The sequence below is a fragment of the Dermacentor silvarum genome, chromosome 3 (genome assembly GCF_013339745.2).
Source record: "Dermacentor silvarum isolate Dsil-2018 chromosome 3, BIME_Dsil_1.4, whole genome shotgun sequence".
NCBI classification, from domain to species: Eukaryota; Metazoa; Arthropoda; class Arachnida; order Ixodida; family Ixodidae; genus Dermacentor; species Dermacentor silvarum.
Genome location: NC_051156.1, coordinates 233,729,839 through 233,748,326, shown reverse-complemented (window position 1 = coordinate 233,748,326; position 18,488 = coordinate 233,729,839). Strand labels below are relative to the sequence as shown.

At 46.0% G+C, this 18,488-nt stretch overlaps 1 protein-coding gene across 1 annotated transcript; it reads right to left on the bottom strand.

Moving 5' to 3' along the window:
• Positions 1 to 3,897: 3,897 nt before the first annotated feature.
• LOC119445270 (chitinase-3-like protein 1) lies at positions 3,898 to 13,165 on the bottom strand. Its single transcript, XM_037709587.2, has 2 exons — positions 12,945 to 13,165; positions 3,898 to 4,396 (listed from the first exon to the last, which is right to left on the bottom strand). Exons 1-2 carry the CDS (start codon positions 13,140 to 13,142, stop codon positions 4,034 to 4,036), a joined length of 561 nt encoding a protein of 186 aa, XP_037565515.2. The 5' UTR covers positions 13,143 to 13,165; the 3' UTR covers positions 3,898 to 4,033.
• Between the last annotated feature and the right edge of the window lie 5,323 nt (positions 13,166 to 18,488).

Genomic DNA, 18,488 nt, shown 5'->3' with positions numbered 1-18,488 from the left:
CCACATGGGCAACATTTCCGGACCTCCTGATTGTAATCCGAACGAGCGGGCACACCAACTGGCGCGAGAACTCACATTCCGCGTCTGCGGTCCGCCTCCTCGCTTCAACCCAGCCTGCAGGGATCTAGACAACAAAGACCCGCTCGTATCATACCACGAAATCACTTCAAATCATAGGTTAGCACGAAGAATTTTTCCTCCTCCTCACCAAAACCTCCAAAAAGCACAGGCCGTCACTTACAGACAGTTGCAGACTAGGACATACATCACACCAACAACACTAAGCAGGATCAATCCTGACCTTCCTACTGCATGCCCACACTGGGGCCACGAATACAACAACTTCGAACACATGCTATGGCTGTGCCCTGCCAACGCGGGCACGGACTTTCCTGACCAGTCCTCCTGGGACTCAGCGCTCAGAAGTACAGAGCTCATCGCTCAGCTCAAGGCTGTCCAGAGGGCCCGGTTCGTCGCCGAAGGACTCTGTCTACCGGCCCCGACCTGGGTGGAGCCACCGGATTGATTGGCGGGGCCTCCGGCCCCGCTTTAATTCTTTCTCTTCAGGACCTCAATAAAGTTCGTACTCACTCACTCACTGGTGATGGTGGTGGCAAGGGGTTTTTCAGGGGATGCTGCCCTTACTGATATCCTTCCAGTGCATGCATCCTTTATAGATTATTGGTGACTCTGATGCTATTAGCAACCTATATTATGGTTGGTAGGTAATTTTCGATGATATAATGATTGTTACGAAAGGCTGCGCACACCCAGGGTTCCATACTCAGTCACCCAAGATGGCCCGACGGTTAGTTTTCAACCTGGCTCCCTCAGCACAGCGACCCAATGATGTGTCCAATTCAACGTGGACTACCTAGTTACCTAACTTGACAGGAACGTTAGGCGTGGACATACCTACACAGAGAAAAAGGCCGATACATAGATACATGTATGTTATTTCTGGGTTTTAACTATTTTTTGACATGTTCTAATGTAAAAAAGCCATCTTTCTTTTTTTTTTGCTTTTATTTCACTGCCTCTGAGCTGTGAAAATGGAAACGTGAAGGGACCTTAGTGAGGCAGAGTTCAAGTGCCTTTAGTCCTTTCAACAGGCAATGTATGTCTGACTAAACTGAAACTGCAATATGTAATTTCGCGATTGCCTTAGCGATTATTTCTCAACTAAAAAAAATGTATCTCTTCGTACCATTTCTTGTTCTTTCTCAAATAGTTCCAAGGTCACTTTCATATAACGAATGCTCACCTTTTACTTTTGGCTGACATAGTTCATGATTTAACTGCCCTTTTCTTTTTCTGGCTGTTTGTCAGACTTTTAGCAAGCTTACTCTGACTGATGTCGCTGGGTACTTAGCGCCAGATGATTTCTTTGTGTGTACGTGTTTACTTAAGATAGGCGTGCTTGTTGTGTTATAGTATCTACATTGTATGCTCACTATAAGAATGCTAATTGCATTTTTACTCAGGTATTCTGTTTATGGTAATTGTTTCCTGTTACATCTATTGTTGATACTACACATAAATTATTTACGCTGTTTGTATTAGCTGCTTTCGCTCATTAATGGTATGTATACCTTTCATGCATACCACCCCCCCCCCCTCTCCTATTCCACGCCCAAGTTGGGCTTTCAATGTATCTTTAAATAAATAAATGCAGGCATAGAGCAAACTGGTTGAAGTTCCCCAAAGAATGCTAATAGCAACAATAGCCACCCCCATCTCACTCACCGACTCCCTCGTCTACTCACTCACGCACTCACACATTCTCTCCCTCTCTCACACACCGATAGATGTATGATGGAAAAGAACGTATCAGCGCTTACGTTACGTCATCTATTCAGTATGTCTCGGTCACGCTCTTTGGGGGGACGGGGCAGAGGTGGATAACTCGTCGCGCAACGTTCGCGCTCAAGTTTTATCCCTCAATTTCTTATCAATCAGTAGGTTTAGTCTACGGCCGCTTCTCGAAGAAGCGGCCCAGACAAACATGTGCTGCAATTAGATATGCACAAACGTTTTTCACCCACATTTACGTTGCATAACAGCACCCTTCCCCTATCACCCTTTTTTTTCGTTTTTTTTTTTTTTTTTAGCCTTATCACACGCAGACAGCATACGCCGCCGTGCTTGGCGACGTTAAAGCGTGCTTTTCGTGAAAAATTTCGTTCGCTGCGTGCCGCGACATCGTTCATGCAGGGCGAGGTAATTGTTGAGGGGGGGGACCGGGCTTAATTACATTCTGCGCCGTTTTGGCGTGGCTCGACTGCGATAAGTGCGCACGCACGACGGTCTCAATTACTGACGCAGGCACGTACTATAACGTAGCCGCGAGCTTGAGTACCTCATAAAGTTGTCATGGCAAACGTGCGCCAAGAGGCGAAAAAGCAATTGGCAACGCATTACGTTAAGATAGTAGCGTTAGCGTTAAGATAGCTACGTGCTCGAGCTGCAGGATAGGTCAGCTAATGCACAAAAGATGGGCATCTGATAAATGTATTATATATATGGGCATTCTTCAGCATCAAGTCAGCGGGACGATGAAGTCATTTCGTGCTCCTTCCAAAGCATACCTTTGCCAATACCCCTCTCGTGGGTACGTGCCCTATCTAAAAGGTAACAATGATATAAAGTCACGAAAATAGAAAAGCTGCGGTCGCGCGGAGAGAAAACAGTCGGCGGGCGGGTAAATATTTGAATCGAGGGATGATTCCGCACGTTAGACAATTAAGTGACATTTTGGGAACTATTGGGATTTCTCTTTTTCCGCACTTTTTTTTTCCTTTATTTGGCCAAGGCTGATAATAGTGATATTCCATAGTGATAATGAATAATCAGGCTTCAATTGTAAACGTTCGATATGCCTCTGCAGCGAGGTTTCTCGTTTTGAAGTTTATGATGGGCAAGCGCTCTCCATTCGTAAATTTGTCAATGGTAAATAATTATTAAGGTCAACAACTGCTGCATTTGAGGCTTCGCAATTATTTGAAGTCAGAAGGCACCCGTGAAAAGTTCTAAAAGCCTTATATATGTCGGTAGTTCCATTACGTCACAACGAAATAACGGGAACGACTTTGCGCAATCAAAACACCTAATACATTTCTTTAAAAAAATTAAATATGGAGGCCAGGACATAGCAGCTAATCCCCCAACATCATGCGTAACCTATAGTCAAATTCCGGGAAATAGGACCGCCTTTTGGAGCTGCAATGTATAAACGCGCCAACATTAGCTAATTCTTCTATTAAGTATTACAGGTAGCAACCCCGCTTGAAGTAAAATGTCGTATTATACGTATATGCTCAGCGTTGCTACTTATTGTAAGCTCTTAAGCAACGATAAGGCTAACGTGTTGGCACCTGTCTCTGCATTCCATAGTAACAATCTAGCTCAGAGTTGCCCCACGCTTCGCTTAGACACGCCGCGCTGTCTAGTTCTCACATTCGGCTCGTTCCGAACGCCCACTGGAATCAGACACAGTGCTTTCCTCCATCCTAACTACGGCCCGCTCATCGCGTGTCGCGAATAAATATGAAGCAGGAATTTCGCACTTATCCCTAGAGTATCCACGAGCGTAACTACGTAATCCTTCGGGATTGGGATCCCAAACTACGAAACCTCTAAATCTTCGGGATTGGGGTCGTACACACGCGCGCGCACGTGCACAAAGAAGGGAAGACGGTGAACTCTAATACGTAAACGAAACACATTCATATTTCTACAAAGTTACCGCGCAGCATTTTCTCACGGGCACGTTCGCTGTCCCGCAAGTATACGCGTAACGACAATGCGGTCACGCAAGGTCCACGCGTCTAGAAAACAATAAACGCAAGTTGAGTGCGCCGTAGACCACTAAACAAGTAGCGCGTCCCACTTCATGTCAGCGCTCGCCGTCACAGCCAGCAAAACAAGTCTAGAATGCGCACGGGCACACAACGCCCGTATTTGCTGAACGCGGCGCTTCAAAGTTCGCGCGCGGCGCGCGGTGACGCACAGTGGAGCTTTAGCGCGCCGTCGTTCAACCGAGGCGGCCCTTAGCGCGCAGGCTGTGACCGAAGGTGTGGTTCCGCAGGAGGATGTCCCGCGCGCGGGCTAGCAGGGGCCGGCCGAAGGTGCCCCTGAAATCGTCCATACAGATGTCCCAAACGGCGATGCCGCCGGTGAAGAGCAGCAGGTGGGCCTTGCTCTGCAGGGACACGTCGTCCTCGAAGCCCACCCACTGGTCGCCGTTGACGACGTACGAGCACTGGGCGACCCGGTCGAACTGGCGCGACCAGCTCAGGTCGTGCGCCAGCATCTGCTCCAGCTCGTAGTGGCTCAGCGTGCCCGGTTGACGGGTGAACAGGCCGGGCTTGCCCGGACCCGCCGACGGGTCGCCCGCCTGGAGGGTAATCACAAAAAGGAGCGACATGTCGCCGTTAGGGTGCTTTTTTGAATGGTGTAACAACTCCACCAAGGTTGAGCCTTCGGCTAAGTGGTGCTGCGTTATCGACATTTCCCCAGAGCGTTATAGACTCGGACGATAGTGCATGTCCATTCTGTTAGCCGTGTCTAATGCGCTGGGAAACATCGACGACGCCGGAACGGTGCGGTGCCCACAACAGGCGCGTAGCTAAAACGCTCGGAAGAGCGTTTCCACAGACATTAACTACACTTCGTCTCACCAGCTCAATGCATTAGCACCTTCAGCGACGGATCTCTACTTTGCGGGACTGGATAGCGCATCGAGCGTTTCTCGACTGAAGCCACCGGAAGTAAGCTGCCTTGTCCCGGAAGTCGGTGCTTCGCTACTTCGACTGCACGGGAGCTCGTCACCCTTTTTCTCTTCCCATAATATACCTGCATGTTGCGCCGTAAACTACCCAAGCAGGGCGGCGAAGTATTTTGGGTATACATCAAGAACTTCCATCGCCATGCCGATAGCGTCGCTAACTTATGTGGCGCGTGCGCTGAAAACTTAAAAATTACATTATGGGGTTTTACGTGCCAAAACCAGTTCTGATTATGAGGCACGCCGTAGTAGGGGACTCCGGAAATTTGGACCACCTGGGATTGTTTAACGTGCACCTAAATCTAAGCACACGGGTGTTTTCGCATTTCGCCCCCATCGAAATGCGACCGCCGTGGCCGGGATTCGATCCCGCGACCTCGTGCTCAGCAGCCCAACACCATAGCCACTGAGCAACCACGGCGGGTGCGCACTGAAAATACTGGCGATTGTGAAAACTATTTATGTAAGAAAAAAATCACGCATACGGGTTCATATTATTACGATACCATCGACATACGGGCCGCCGCGAGGCAGACGATGAAGTGTCTGGGTTCTTGGCGCGAGCGAGATCTAGTCTCAAGTCTTGTGCTCCGGCTGCAGTTTATACACAGTGTTAAATAGTCTCTTTCATCTGTGTATTTCCACAAGCGACAATACTGTCGTAGAACCCCTCACCAGACATGAAGAGATTACGACACCCCCTAAAACGGGGAAGACCACGAGGAAAAAAACATTGATACTGCCGTAATATTATCCGACCAAACACACTAGTACTGCAGGTGCGGAACACTCCTTTTACACCCGCGACAAGCCTCTGCACGTCCTTGTGGTGCTTTAGCTGCGCCCGGCTCGGCGAGAGATGAAGTGGCATCCAGCATAACATAATACAGATCAGTGTTAACAGCGTCCATTAAACTCATTCTTCCTCTCTCTCTCTATCTCTCTCTCTCTCTCTATCTCCGTACAATGGAGGGAAAGCTGCTGTCAGCCAATGAGTAACGAGAACAGGCAGCGTGTTGCAAAGGATAAAGCAGGGCTCGCGCGTTGCTCGCTATTAATCTTTCCTCAAAAGTACTATTCAGTCGGCGTTGCGTGGAGGGCGACCGCACGCGCACAATGGAGAAAATGCACCGACTTGTCCTTTTTTATTGGCTACGGCCATCTGTAGCTTTCGCTGCAGTGCACGAAGATGATCAGGGGCCGAATACGTACAAGGTCATCCCTGCTGCACACTTTGGGTTGATGTGCAAGCTTTCTATGAAAACTGTCCGCCCACAAAGACGGTGCTCAGCATTATACTCTATAGTGGCATTATACTCTATAGTACAATACTAAGTCTATAGACTTAGTATTGTACTTTATGTTGCTATTTCTTGTTCATTCACAAAAGCAATCCGCTTACTATGTGAAAAGTGTGGCATGTTTGTTTTGGTGTGTTTGGTCTTGCAAACAAAATGCAATAAGAACTAGCTGCAATGATGAGCAAACAGGGTATACTGGTCCCGTCAAGCCCTTCATAGCTTTCGGTCATCAAGCCCGCAGCATTTGTACTTTTCATTTTATGCTTAAATAAATTCGGTTTTGTTGTCCTTCTTTTAAGCCATTCACAAGGTACAGGGTTCCTGCAAGATTCGTCGGATTCTTTCTGTGTAAGTCATCTATGTAACTTTTTTTTTCTTGACGCAACACGGAGTGACGAAACAGCCTATTAGAGCTACTGGGCCAACCCACCAGTTTTACGCTTCTAGTTAAGAAGAAGCGGACAGGAAAGAAGCGAGAAAAGGACATTATTGATTATTGTGAGCCGTGACGACGCAAGAATATCCCAGCGTGTCATGTAACTCCCCCACGCGTGAACTGACTTCACGACTGTGTTGGCCCGTCAGACTTGTAGTCCTCCTCTGGGCGTCGTGCCTTGCAGCAGCTGTCACTCCTTAATTTTACTTTTATTGCGATAGCAATTATATGGACATTCCAAGCGTATTTCTGTGGTTGGCGTCGCCGTCGCCGTGAGGTTGCGTATGAAGTCCGATGGCGAGTGAAAGCGCGCGAGTGACGTACGCGCGCTTTCACGGGGAGCCAACGCACGGCGGAGAGCAAACGCGACTTCTTCCGTCACGTGAAAGGCCGTGGGGGGACGGGAGGGAGGGAGGGAGGAAGGGGAGGCGACGTTTATCCACACGACGAATGTTTCCGCGAAAATCTGTTGCGCGGATGGTTATTCCGCCGCCCGTCCGGCAGCAAAACGCATCCAGACGACGGACGGGGCGAGCAGACGACCGAGCCGGAAAAATAAACATAGCGGCACCGCCCCAAGCTGCTGCCGTCCGCCTCTAACCCATCAAGTCGTCGTCGTTCACTGTGTGGCTCGTAATTTTCAAACTGACGCTTGTATTTGCTTTAAATTTGTGTTCAGAAGCTTCGACCGCTAAGTATTCGTGACGATTGGGCACCGTTTCCGAGAGCCATGCTCAAGTTCTTGGCGTGTAGGCTTAGAGTGGTTGTATTGGCTGAACATGGCCTCGAAGACGTTGCGGCTGCCCAGGCAGATCTCAGAGGACTGTGTGTTGCGCTTGTTGCCAGACTTATCGAGCATCAGTAGGCTAAACCCGCAGCATTCGACTGCCAGAATCCGGATGCGAAAAATAGCTCGGCATTTTCCGTCCGTGGGGGTCGCGGATGACGCGCGGACGGCATGAATCCGTGACGCGCAGTCACGTGATGTACCGTCCGTCGCGCCATCCGGCAACATTGATGCCTTCAGGTAGCATGTGTGGGTTTATGACCAGTTGCCTTCACCCAAAACGATCACGTATACTCGTGATGCCTGTGGTAGAAGGAATGTTGAACATCTGCCTCCAATGTTTGGGAGTGGTGGCGCTGGCTAACACTCCCAGGGTTAGTTCTAGTAGTAAAGCATAAATGTCCCAGAAAGTGGATGGAAAAACAGCGCCGTGGTAGCTCAAATGGTAAGAGCATCGCGCGCCTAATGCGAATACGTGAGATCGCTCCCTACCTGCGGCTAGTTGTGTTTTCGTCGATTTTCGATTCCATTAATCTATCATTTCTTTAATTCCGTTAGTAAGTACAACTAATTCATCCTATTAAGAAGTAAATTATGGGGTTTTACGTGCCAAAACCACGATCTGATGAGGCACGCCGTAGTGGGGGACTCCGGAATGATTTCAACCATCTGAGGTTCTTTAACGTGCACCTAAATCTAAGTACAACGGGTGTTTTCGCATTTCTCCCCCATCGCTAATTCCCTCTATTTTGTCCTTGGTGTCTTTTGTTTGTTGGCTTCTTATGGTATGATTAATAAAAATCTGGCCCCTCGGTTCCATTTCTTTTCGTTCGCACGTAAATAAGTAAGTAATAATAAGATAGCAGGGCACGGCTATCACGAACTTGACTTCATTTTGCAGCTGGATAACTGTGAAGCACGAAAGCGTCGTGAGAACGCAAATGCCACTATTTCAAAACATAACAAAGAAAGGAATTCGTTGCGAATATCTTTTTGCGAAACGTTTAAGATACATCAACTCATTTTATTATTTAGTTCATTTTTTTTGTCTTTTCTGTAAGACGCAACTTACATGATGTATTATTTGAACATCGTTTGCACCGTCTAGAAGGCACCACGTACAAATTATACAATGACATTCCGAAAAAAAATTACTAATGAGAAGGCATTTTCTGCCTCTGTAATTGATGTTTCCCTGCAGGTTATTGGCTGCGATACCAGGTTTTCATTTCCTGCTGTGTACCGGCACTCGGTGAATTTCGAAATTCGGCCCCAGAAGAAGCAATTAGTATAACCGCCACTGCTAACAAATTCCTGCCCTTGATTCTCGTGCGTCCCAACGCGTGTGGCAATTCTAAAAGAATGCAGAAAGAACCAGTCTCTTGCGAAACGAGCTTCCGTCGCGAAATAGAATCATTGGAGTTGATTGCCCCTACAATAATGCTATCGGGTTAGGCGTGTATGACTTGTTTTTGCCGAATTTGCTCAACTGCACGCGGAATGTCACGTGACTGCTATTGGTAGTGGTCACGTGCTCACGCATGTGCCCGACCACCGTTGTTTCATCAAGGAAGTATGCGCAAATACCCATGCCTCACGCGCACATTTAACAATAATCGAAGCCAACAATTATCTTATTAATTAATTTATTTATTCAACGGTTGATTCATTGATTCATTCATTTTAACGTTTCAAACCAAAGTAATAATTATAGGAGACGCCAAAGTGCCGAGCTCCAGATTAATAGGGAGATTTATAAAAGGGACCTCAAGCTTAAGTCTGGCCCAAGCAGCGGCTACATTGCGTTCCTCGGATATCTTGCTGTGGCAGCCATATAATATAGGGTTCCCGGGTTGCGTTAGCGTCGAAAGCTTTCAGCGCCCCTACGGCTGAAAGCTGAAATGGCAGAAGTAAAAACCATGAGATATTAAAGTAACATCGCCGGCGAGGCTGAAGCGAAGTCGGCGCAAAACAGCTGCCGCCTTCAGCCAAAGTGAAGCAGGTAAGTGTACGCCAGCCGAAATCCTCCCAACTTAGGCCTACGAGCTCTCGCATCATGAAACTATCTCGGGAAGAGCGGTGATTTATCGCTCAGTAACTTTCCTTTAGGTTAGATGAGGAGAAGCGATAGCGCATGTCATCATCGTTGGCTTCTCAATGAACTATTTCCGAGTGTGAAAGAAGCCCACGAATACACGCAGAATTGCCGCGCGACTGGCCGCTCGAGGCACTTTGCGTGTATTCGCGGGCTTCTTTCAGACTCGGAAAAATACATTTATGTAGTACGTATTGAGCAACGGAAAGCTGTATCGGGAGTTTTTCATATTGCTCTACAACTTTCTCATTGACACTTTGATAATTAGGACAGTACTTCTCGAGTTAGATAATTAATTACAATTACCCAATTAAATCTCAGTAACGAAAAAATTACTGGTCGCTACTCCACTGTACTGGAAACAATACGCACTAGGTTTGCTTCGCGTAACGCCGTTCCTCTTTTTTAAAATCGTGCTGCGTGATAGCTGGCACACCCTGTATAAGCGTATCATTCGTAAACATATCAGCAGGTATTTAGCTGATAACGGCACCATTTCTGAGTGACAACATGGCTTCTGTGCTGGCCACTCAACAGTCACACAGTTCATTGAATTCGTTGACGACGTCGGGTCGGCACTAAACCCCGGTGAACAAATAGATGCAACATTTATAGATTATGCGAAAGCATTTGACGCTGTCTGCTATAAAAAAGAAACTTGTCTTTAAACTGCCATTTGATTCTTAAAAAACGACAAACTGCTCGACTGGCTCACAAGCTATTTGGATTTGAGGTGTCTGTTTCTTTTAACAACGCTCACTCGTCGTCAGCTACTGTTATAACAGGTGTTCCCCAAAGTTCGGCCTTGGGGCCACTATACTATTTATTATTTACATTAGTGATGTAGTTGAAGTCTTCAGTAACAACAGTGTCAAACTGCGTTTGTATTCTAACGACTGTGTGCTTTATAATAACATTACTAGTATTGAAGACCAACTCGCGCTAAATGACGTTTTCTCTTCGTTCTGCCAATGGAGCCACACCTGGAAAATGTCGATTACTTTTAAGACAGTGTCGATGACTTTCACAAAAAAAATACAAGGGTCTTTATATTTCGCTTACAACAACGGAAACAATTACATTGAGTGCTTCAACGTATTTAAGTATCTTCGAGTTACTTTCACGACTAAACTAAAATGGCACAAGCGCGTTGACCTTATCTGTTCAAAAGCGCTTCAAAGTCTTGGTTACGTCAAGGGCCCGCTGAAAAATTCCACTACAGAGTGCAAGCTTACGGCCTACAAAACACTAGTTCCAGCCATCCTTCAGTACGCCTCTATAATTTGTTCTCCCCACCATTATAGTGACATAATAGGTTTGAAGCCGTGCAAAAAAAATGTCATTACGGCAGGTACAATCGCTATTTCCCACCCTCCTCGCATGCTCAGCTATTATCTCTTCCGTCACTGGCTCGGAGACGCACATGTGATCGTCTTATCATGCTTCACAAAAATTGTCAGTTTATCTGTTCATATTAGCGTGCCTATATTCTTAGCCACGAGCTCTGTGCGCAGAACAAGGCGCACAGATCCGATAAACATTGCCCCGCACAAGTCGCAACTGAACTGCTTTAAATTTTATTTCCTTCCGTAAACGTTTGAAACGCGGAAAAAGCCTACTGGAACTATTAGAAGGCGCCCACGGATCAATATTCTGTAAAAGTGATAAAATATGCATATATTTTGTGTCAATATTTGTTAGTATTAGTTTTATTGTTACATTTTAGCATTTTTTAATTGTTTGACCTGCCTTTTTCTTTACCTATTATACGTCTTCTGTATGTCCATTTAACCCGTTATATTCTGCAAACGTGTTCTTGTATCTTGAAGTTTTTGTACTTTCCCACCCTGCTATATCTCGTATGGAGAAAGCAGTATTCGTAAATAAAAAATAATAATAATAAACACTCTTATTGTGGATGTTTTAAAAAAATGATTTCTTTGTACTTGGCGTTTCCATTAAAAAATAATATTTAAGTAATACTTGCGCTTTTTTTATTTTTATTTTAATTTTTTATTTATTTATTTATTTGCGCCAGAGTCGAGTTTCATTAACGGGATGAGACGCGATTATGCGAGCCGTGCTTGAACCTCCACCTCGCGTGTTTTGGCACAACCTGTCAAGGGTCGTTGAAGAACAGCTCGCGTGACAGCATCTCGTTTCGAAGATGTCGACGAAAAGCTCGTGTATTTAAACCACCGTTGGTTTTGATGGCCTTCGTAAATGCACGCGTAGGCAGGTGTTTGAAGCCGAGCTTGCGTTTAAAGTTACATATAAGCTATTACCGAGTTGTTTATCGTAAATGTTTAACTAGTTACACTGTGATTTGTTCTTATTTATTCCTACAATCATTTTTATCAAGTCGCAGTCATCAATCTGGCTTCGTGACCACGCTAGCGAGGTGAATTGCCACGTTTCTTTTTTTTTTAGGTTTACGTATGATAGACAAAATGCCCCTCCCTGCATGGACGCCACAGTGGTCCGCAGTACTGGTAAATGAAATAAATAATATTACTGTGAGTTTCAAAGCGTTTCGCAATCCAAAATCATCAGACAGTGCTGCCTGTCAATACAATCCCAACATGCACGGAGTCTTTCATGTCCTCATTATGAGCTAATGCTGCATGCACAAAGGAACATTTTTCGAATACAGGAGTAAAGGAAAGTAAACTCAAAACTCCCTGTTTAAATGCATATGCTGTCATCGTGAGGTCGCTTTATTCATCATCACCTAAACACCTCTGCACCGTTCGCTTAACTCCTACCGCCTTGTCACCGCAATGGGTCAAAGCGTTTCTCTATCTTCTACAAAAAAAAAAATGATTGACTTTACTGTGAGGTCACATTCCATCGTACAAGAACGAAATTAAAAAGCGATGGTAAACACAATCGATGCTATGCATCGATTGTTTCCACAATCGGACTATGCTTATTGAACTAAAAAAAAGGTCGTCCGGGACCAATCACCGTATTGGTAAACAGCCACACTGAATACTACACGTCGCCGTTATGACGATAGACTTGATTGAAACTTATTTTTGGACGCGTCTCATCAATATCCATTGTTGATTATATCTTTATTAAATGGAATATTTATTTAATCATTGATCGATTAGTTGATTGATTATTAAATAATTACTGCAGTGTTCCAAGCAAAGCTGAACAAGCCAACCAAACAACGGCGGAGTGCTGCATCAAGCAGTTTGTTTGATTGATTGATTGATTGATTGATTGATTGATTGATTGATTGATTGATTGATTGATTGATTGATTGATTGATTGATTGATTGATACAACACCTAGGCTAAGAGAGACGCGTTAGTAAGGGAAGTAAGGGAAAGCGGAGGCTCCGGATCAACACTGACCACCTTTGGCAACTGTACTTGAACCAGTACTTAAATCTAAGTGCGCAATGGTTTCGGCACTCCGATCCCATGATTACGCGGCTGGTAATCAGACTCATAGTCTCCTGCTTAGCAGAAAAAGGCCGTAATCACGGAGTCAGTGCGTCAGGCTCAGAAACACTTCCCGAAGCGCACCTTGTTGGCGGCAACGTTCTTGAGCGTGAAGGAGGCCCCGGCGAGCGTGACGCCGAAGACAACCTTGTCCATCTGGGTGAGCTCGAGTGACATGTCGCCCAGCACGTGCGACAGTCCCGTCTGTCCCCGGCGCTTGGCCTGCGTCTTGACGCGCAGCGGGCTGTAGAAACTCGTCACGGGGAACGTAGCCGGCTCCATGGTGCGGTGGGTCTCCACAAACATCACGTCCACCAGCTACGAGCCACGTCATAAAAAAAACGCACGTGTGAGAGTTGCCAGATCGAGAGACGGAACTTCCTTTCAGGGTAGATGAAAGTCAAGACTCTGTGTAAACGAGACGTCCCAGTCTGAGTCACGTCATGTATGTGAACCAGAAATTCTTTAAATAGCTGGAAAGGTGTTCAAGTTGAGAATATTATAGCAATTATTGCGCGAGAGAAATGTTTTGGATATCTCGACATATATCATGCCGCTATAATAATATTCCTTTATGTTTTCTTCGTTTCCCAGCTTTTCGTCAGTTTCGATAGCATGCACTCGTTTTAGAAGGCCCGAATAATTTTTCCACGACGATCACTTACTACAGTTTTACCTGTGCTTTTAAATACCGCATGACTCATACATATGGACTCGAAACTTCCATTAAGAGAATGTATGAGCCCTTCAGGTGAATTTTTCATCATCATCAGCCTATATTTATATCCACTGCAGGACGACGGCCTCTCCCAGCGATCTCCAATTACCCCTATCTTGTGGTAGCGGATTCCAACTTGTACCTGCCAATTTCCTAACTTCATCACCCCACCTAGTTTCCTGCCATCCTCGACTGCGCTTCCCTTCTTTCGGTATCCATTCCACAACACTAATGGTGGAATGGAATCCATCCTACGCATTACATGGTCTACCCAGTTCAATTTTTCCTCTTAATGCCAATTAGAATATCGGCTATCCTCTTTTGCTCTCTTATCCACACCGTTCTCTCCCTGTCCCTTAACGTTATGCCTAACATGTTGCGTTCCATCGCTCTTTGTGCGGTCCTTAACTTGTTCTCGAGCTTCTATGTTAGCCTCCAAGTTTCTGCTCCATATGTTAGCACCGGGAGAATGTAATGATTGTTACACTTTTCTTTTCAATTACAGTGGTGAGCTCCCAGTCAGGAATTTGGTAATGTCTGCCATATGCACGTGAATTTTTAAGAGGGCATAAAAGCTCGCGCCGTGCTATACGTATTATATGTGGCTGGCAGAAACCATGGAGGAATAAAACAAATTCAGGGATCGGCCTGCCTGTAAAGCGTGCTTTACCTCAACATACATCGTTTTGAGGAGAAGCCACCAAATTCACTATGCCAATTTGGCGATAACAATGTACTTGAAATTTCTATTCAGCATGTTTCACGTCCTCAGGATATAGATTTTACTATATAGTAGTTTTATTTCCCTTCTAGCCAACTGTATTTCTTTATTATTATTAAACTGCTAATGCTGCGTCGCCGGCAAGCGTTGCCCACGCACAAAATACAGACACAATAGTATGAAAGACGTTCCAGACACGTTCAATTGTTTGCATCTTTTTTGTCCATTCAATTTGTGAAAATACTGCGTTGGCACCTGCGAATATTATCAAGAATTCTATGCTTTCAATCGTTCTTGTGTTCTCTAATCTATCAAATTTTTAACAAGGTACGAGTTTCTAAGTAGACGTTGTGACAAAGTCCACGAACAACTTCAAGATACGAACTAATGGTTTTCTTTTTCTTTTTTGCGTACATATTTACTTAACAATTACTTGCCATGGGTGGCGCTAGTAATTCACATCCGCCTGAAGAATTGAAGAGGTGTGCATTATATGCTCGATAATTCTCAGTGGTATGTCGCAAATTAACGTAGTGTAACTTTTTCGTTATCCACTTTAGGGTGCATGTCCCAACTGCCGAATTGAAACCAAGCTGTGATCTAATCAGCTCGATTCAACACAACATATGTGTTTAGATCCTGTGTCGAGAAATACGTCCTTTCAAATCTATATGTATTAATGTTCCAGCACTTATCACTTATCAGCACTTTTGCAACATTTATCAGCACTGCAGTAGGAAAATGTAGTGTGCGCAAAAACATGCATCTACCGTAACATGATAAACAATATTTAAAATGTAGCAAAGATGTCTGCCTCTCTTCCCTAGGTTCACATGTACACCAACGTGTGGACGCACGTTCCTTTCCGTACGTCAGTACTCCTACGATGTCCTTGACGTCGAAGCAAACGGACAGCTCTGCTTTTTACGAAGCTGACTCTGCTGTGGCTAGCCATTGCTCATCAAGGATGCTGAACTGCTGGTCTGAACTACGGTTACAATCACTCCCTTTTTCGCGCACAGTGCGCGCAAACAAGGTTCAGACGCACAATCTCTCCTTCTCGCGCACAGCGCATCCGGACGTACGTTTATGATGTCCTGGACGTCGAATCCCGCCGTGCGCTCAGCCTTGTCGGCGGGCACCACGATGGCGAGGCGCTGGCCGTCGGCCGAGAGGCGGCGACGCAGCGTGCGTAGAAAGGTGCCCAACGCCTGGCGGTCCTGGTCGCCCATGAGGTTTGGCCAGTGCAGCACCAGGCCGTCGAAGCCGTACTGCAGCAGCCAGCGAGCCGCGTTCTCCGAGAACTCGACGCGGTAGCGTCGCTGGACGGCCAGCTTGCGGAACGCCTCGCCGTCCGAGCGGCGGCCGCCCACCGCGGCCCAGATAACCAAGCTCACGTCTGCGACGCATTCGGGGGTAGGTGGATGAATGGCGGAGTATTTCGCAGCTACGCGGCGCAAAAGGCTCGTCTATTTGTCGTCCGGGGCTGCTCAAGATTGCCAGAGGCACTGCTTTCAGCCAATGAGCACTGGCCTTTACAGTAGTTCTGGCCAGTTCCTTTACAGTAAGTTCATTAACTGTATATTCCAGAAGGAAACGCTCAGCGTACGTTCCGTGCGGCCAGGAGTCACCTAGCAATGGAGACCTGCGTTTTCTGCATGTTTGTATATCATTTTCCCCTTTGCCTTCACCAGTAATATTCTTTTTTTCATGCTTCATGACGAAGTCTGACATGGAAGCATCCTGTCAAGGGAAGGGGAGTGACCCGGTTCGCAGTGCGGCTGTGAAGTTGGGGGAGGGGGAGTTTAGCATTTGCAGACTAATGAATAATGACACTTGGTTGCTGCCCATTCATTTTGTTGTGGCATGCCCATTTGGAGGTTAAAACTTAAGTTGATGTTCATATGGTTGGGCAAGGCATACACAGAGCGAGCCCTACTGGAACATGTTGTAAAATACCTTACCCATGGAAGCGCAAAACGACATATCGAAGAGGACTCAGTAAGACCAACGTGTGGACGCAGCAGCGTCTGTACCCGCCTCTAGATACTTCGTACGCTGCATAGTTCGAAACAGACACACTCGACGAAAACGCGATCACGCACACGAGCTTATTGGTGATTAATGGTGATCGGGCTTCCACCGTGTGTTGCCTTGTTGGAACTACATATTAAGCTCGGATGTATATTGAGGTTATTTAAACGTCTTGGTTATAGCGAAGGAATTGCACCGCGTATGGTAAAGCGTTTGCGAAGCCTTTGAGTAGATTTCGAGCACCGAGAAACCAGACCCCCTAGGACTTCCGAAGAGTGTCAGAAGACTTATACAGCTTTGCTGCTCTCTTTGACGCACGACTTGTTGCGATTTGCATACATCTTCGAACGTTTCTTTAGATTCGTCGCACTGTGTACTTGGCACATTTGTATTTCGCCGCTGTCGATGTTCGCGGGGTTTCTGCCACGCGGGCGTTCTCGAATTGCGATATATTTTTTATGTTTTTGTAGCGAATATGCTCTGCCGATATCCGCTGATGAGAGAGTGGAGCCGCAGTTCCTCAAAGCGAACAAGTTTGTTCCGACTGACTGCCTCGCTTGACCATTAGCGGGAGCCCATACCTGCCCAAGGATGTTCCTCCATTACACGTCATTGGAAGAGATTGCTCATCTCGCTGTTGCGTGACAAGCCGCGCACCGAGCTGCGCAGCCACTTGCGTGGGCAACGCAGTTTAGGCACCGTGTGGGGGAAAGAGGGAGGGGGAGGGGAATGCGGCGCGTAGAGGCATGGCACGATGTCTGAAGTTCTCGTTTATTATGTTGTACGAAACGTTCATGGCCGATCCGCACCATTGGAGTTTCTGACGTGCATTATCTCTTTTGCGGCCGGCAGCTTGTCGAATTAATTTTCAGTGGGTCATCAGCTAGTCTACGTACAGCGCACACAAGGAAGAGACGCGAATATGGAAAGGCACACGGTGACAGCGCCATGTTCGTCTGCCATTCTTTATTTATGTCTGGTACACGTGTGCGTCGTAGGTAGAAAATCACGAATCACGAACCTGCCCAAGTATTCACCCTATATGTCTATAAGTCTCAGTGAAGATGGCTGTTCATTATCGACAGCTAGTTCTAATGAATGCTCACTTTGCCAGACTTGTTACACCATAATGTTCCCAGCAGTGGGCAGGAGATCCGTTTAACATACGTGCATCGATGGAGCTTAATTGTATTGCTTTTTTGCTGCGCATCACATCTAACGTTTTACAATAGACGTTGGACCGAAAAGTATATCAAGCATGTCTGCCGTCAAAGAACAGGCCTCTTCCCACACGAATGTGGCAATTATTTTTTTTAACCCGTCAGGTCAGGGCAAAACGATTGTTGATCGTTTAGTGATGACCTGGCGCTTTCTCTTCATAATTTCAGACGCTGCCTTTTTTATTTCCACAGTCCTCCCCTCCACAGCCTTAGGGTTAATTACTGTATTGGAGACATGTACTCGCACTCGAATTGACTTCCGTGCTGCAAGCAACATGAGAAGCCAAAACATAAGAGGTACCTGCTTATAATGAGGTTCCTTGTGCTATCAGCTACTGAATATTCATGATAGACGAAGCGACAGAAAGATGCGTGTTACTGATCCTGTTCGATCTTGATTTACATTCAGAAACTATCTCAAAGTACCAAGTTCCTGTTACTAATTGATCCATATAGATTTTTTTTTCCTTCCACAGGCACTTCTGGTGATTGCAGAACAATGTGTACGGACGACTGCCCTGATATGTCTGAAACACATCATCTCGAACAGAAAGGCACCTGTTCAACTTTGCGTGTAAGCCTCAAATGACAAGGTACCAACTTCTGCTTATGCTTTGTTACCTTTATCTCGCAGTTTGGTGAACTTCCTGAGGCCTTCTTGTTGGATGTCGAACTTGGGATCCTGCAAATTAAGATTTACGAGAATAGTAAAGGAAATTGTGGCGTCCTGGGACATTTGTCTATTGTATTATAAAATACGTGCACGCCTATTGTCTTCTTCCGTCGCATCTGAAATTGGCAAACTAATTTCTCAAATTCCACTGGCTCTCAGCAACTACATAATCTTCACTCGGGCAGCCTATTGATCTTTAATCCATTTGCTATTACATTTGCCACCAGCTATACGTTTTTTTTATATATACTGCCATTATACA

What these genes read in the sequence shown, in the direction of transcription:
- LOC119445270 (XM_037709587.2), bottom strand. Translation starts at nt 13,142, where the DNA reads ATGGAGCCGGCTACGTTCCCCGTGACGAGTTTCTACAGCCCGCTGCGC. An exon ending in AGAACGTTGCCGCCAACAAG is followed by an intron (nt 4,397 to 12,944) that starts GTGCGCTTCGGG and finishes ATTACCCTCCAG; the next exon opens with GCGGGCGACCCGTCGGCGGG.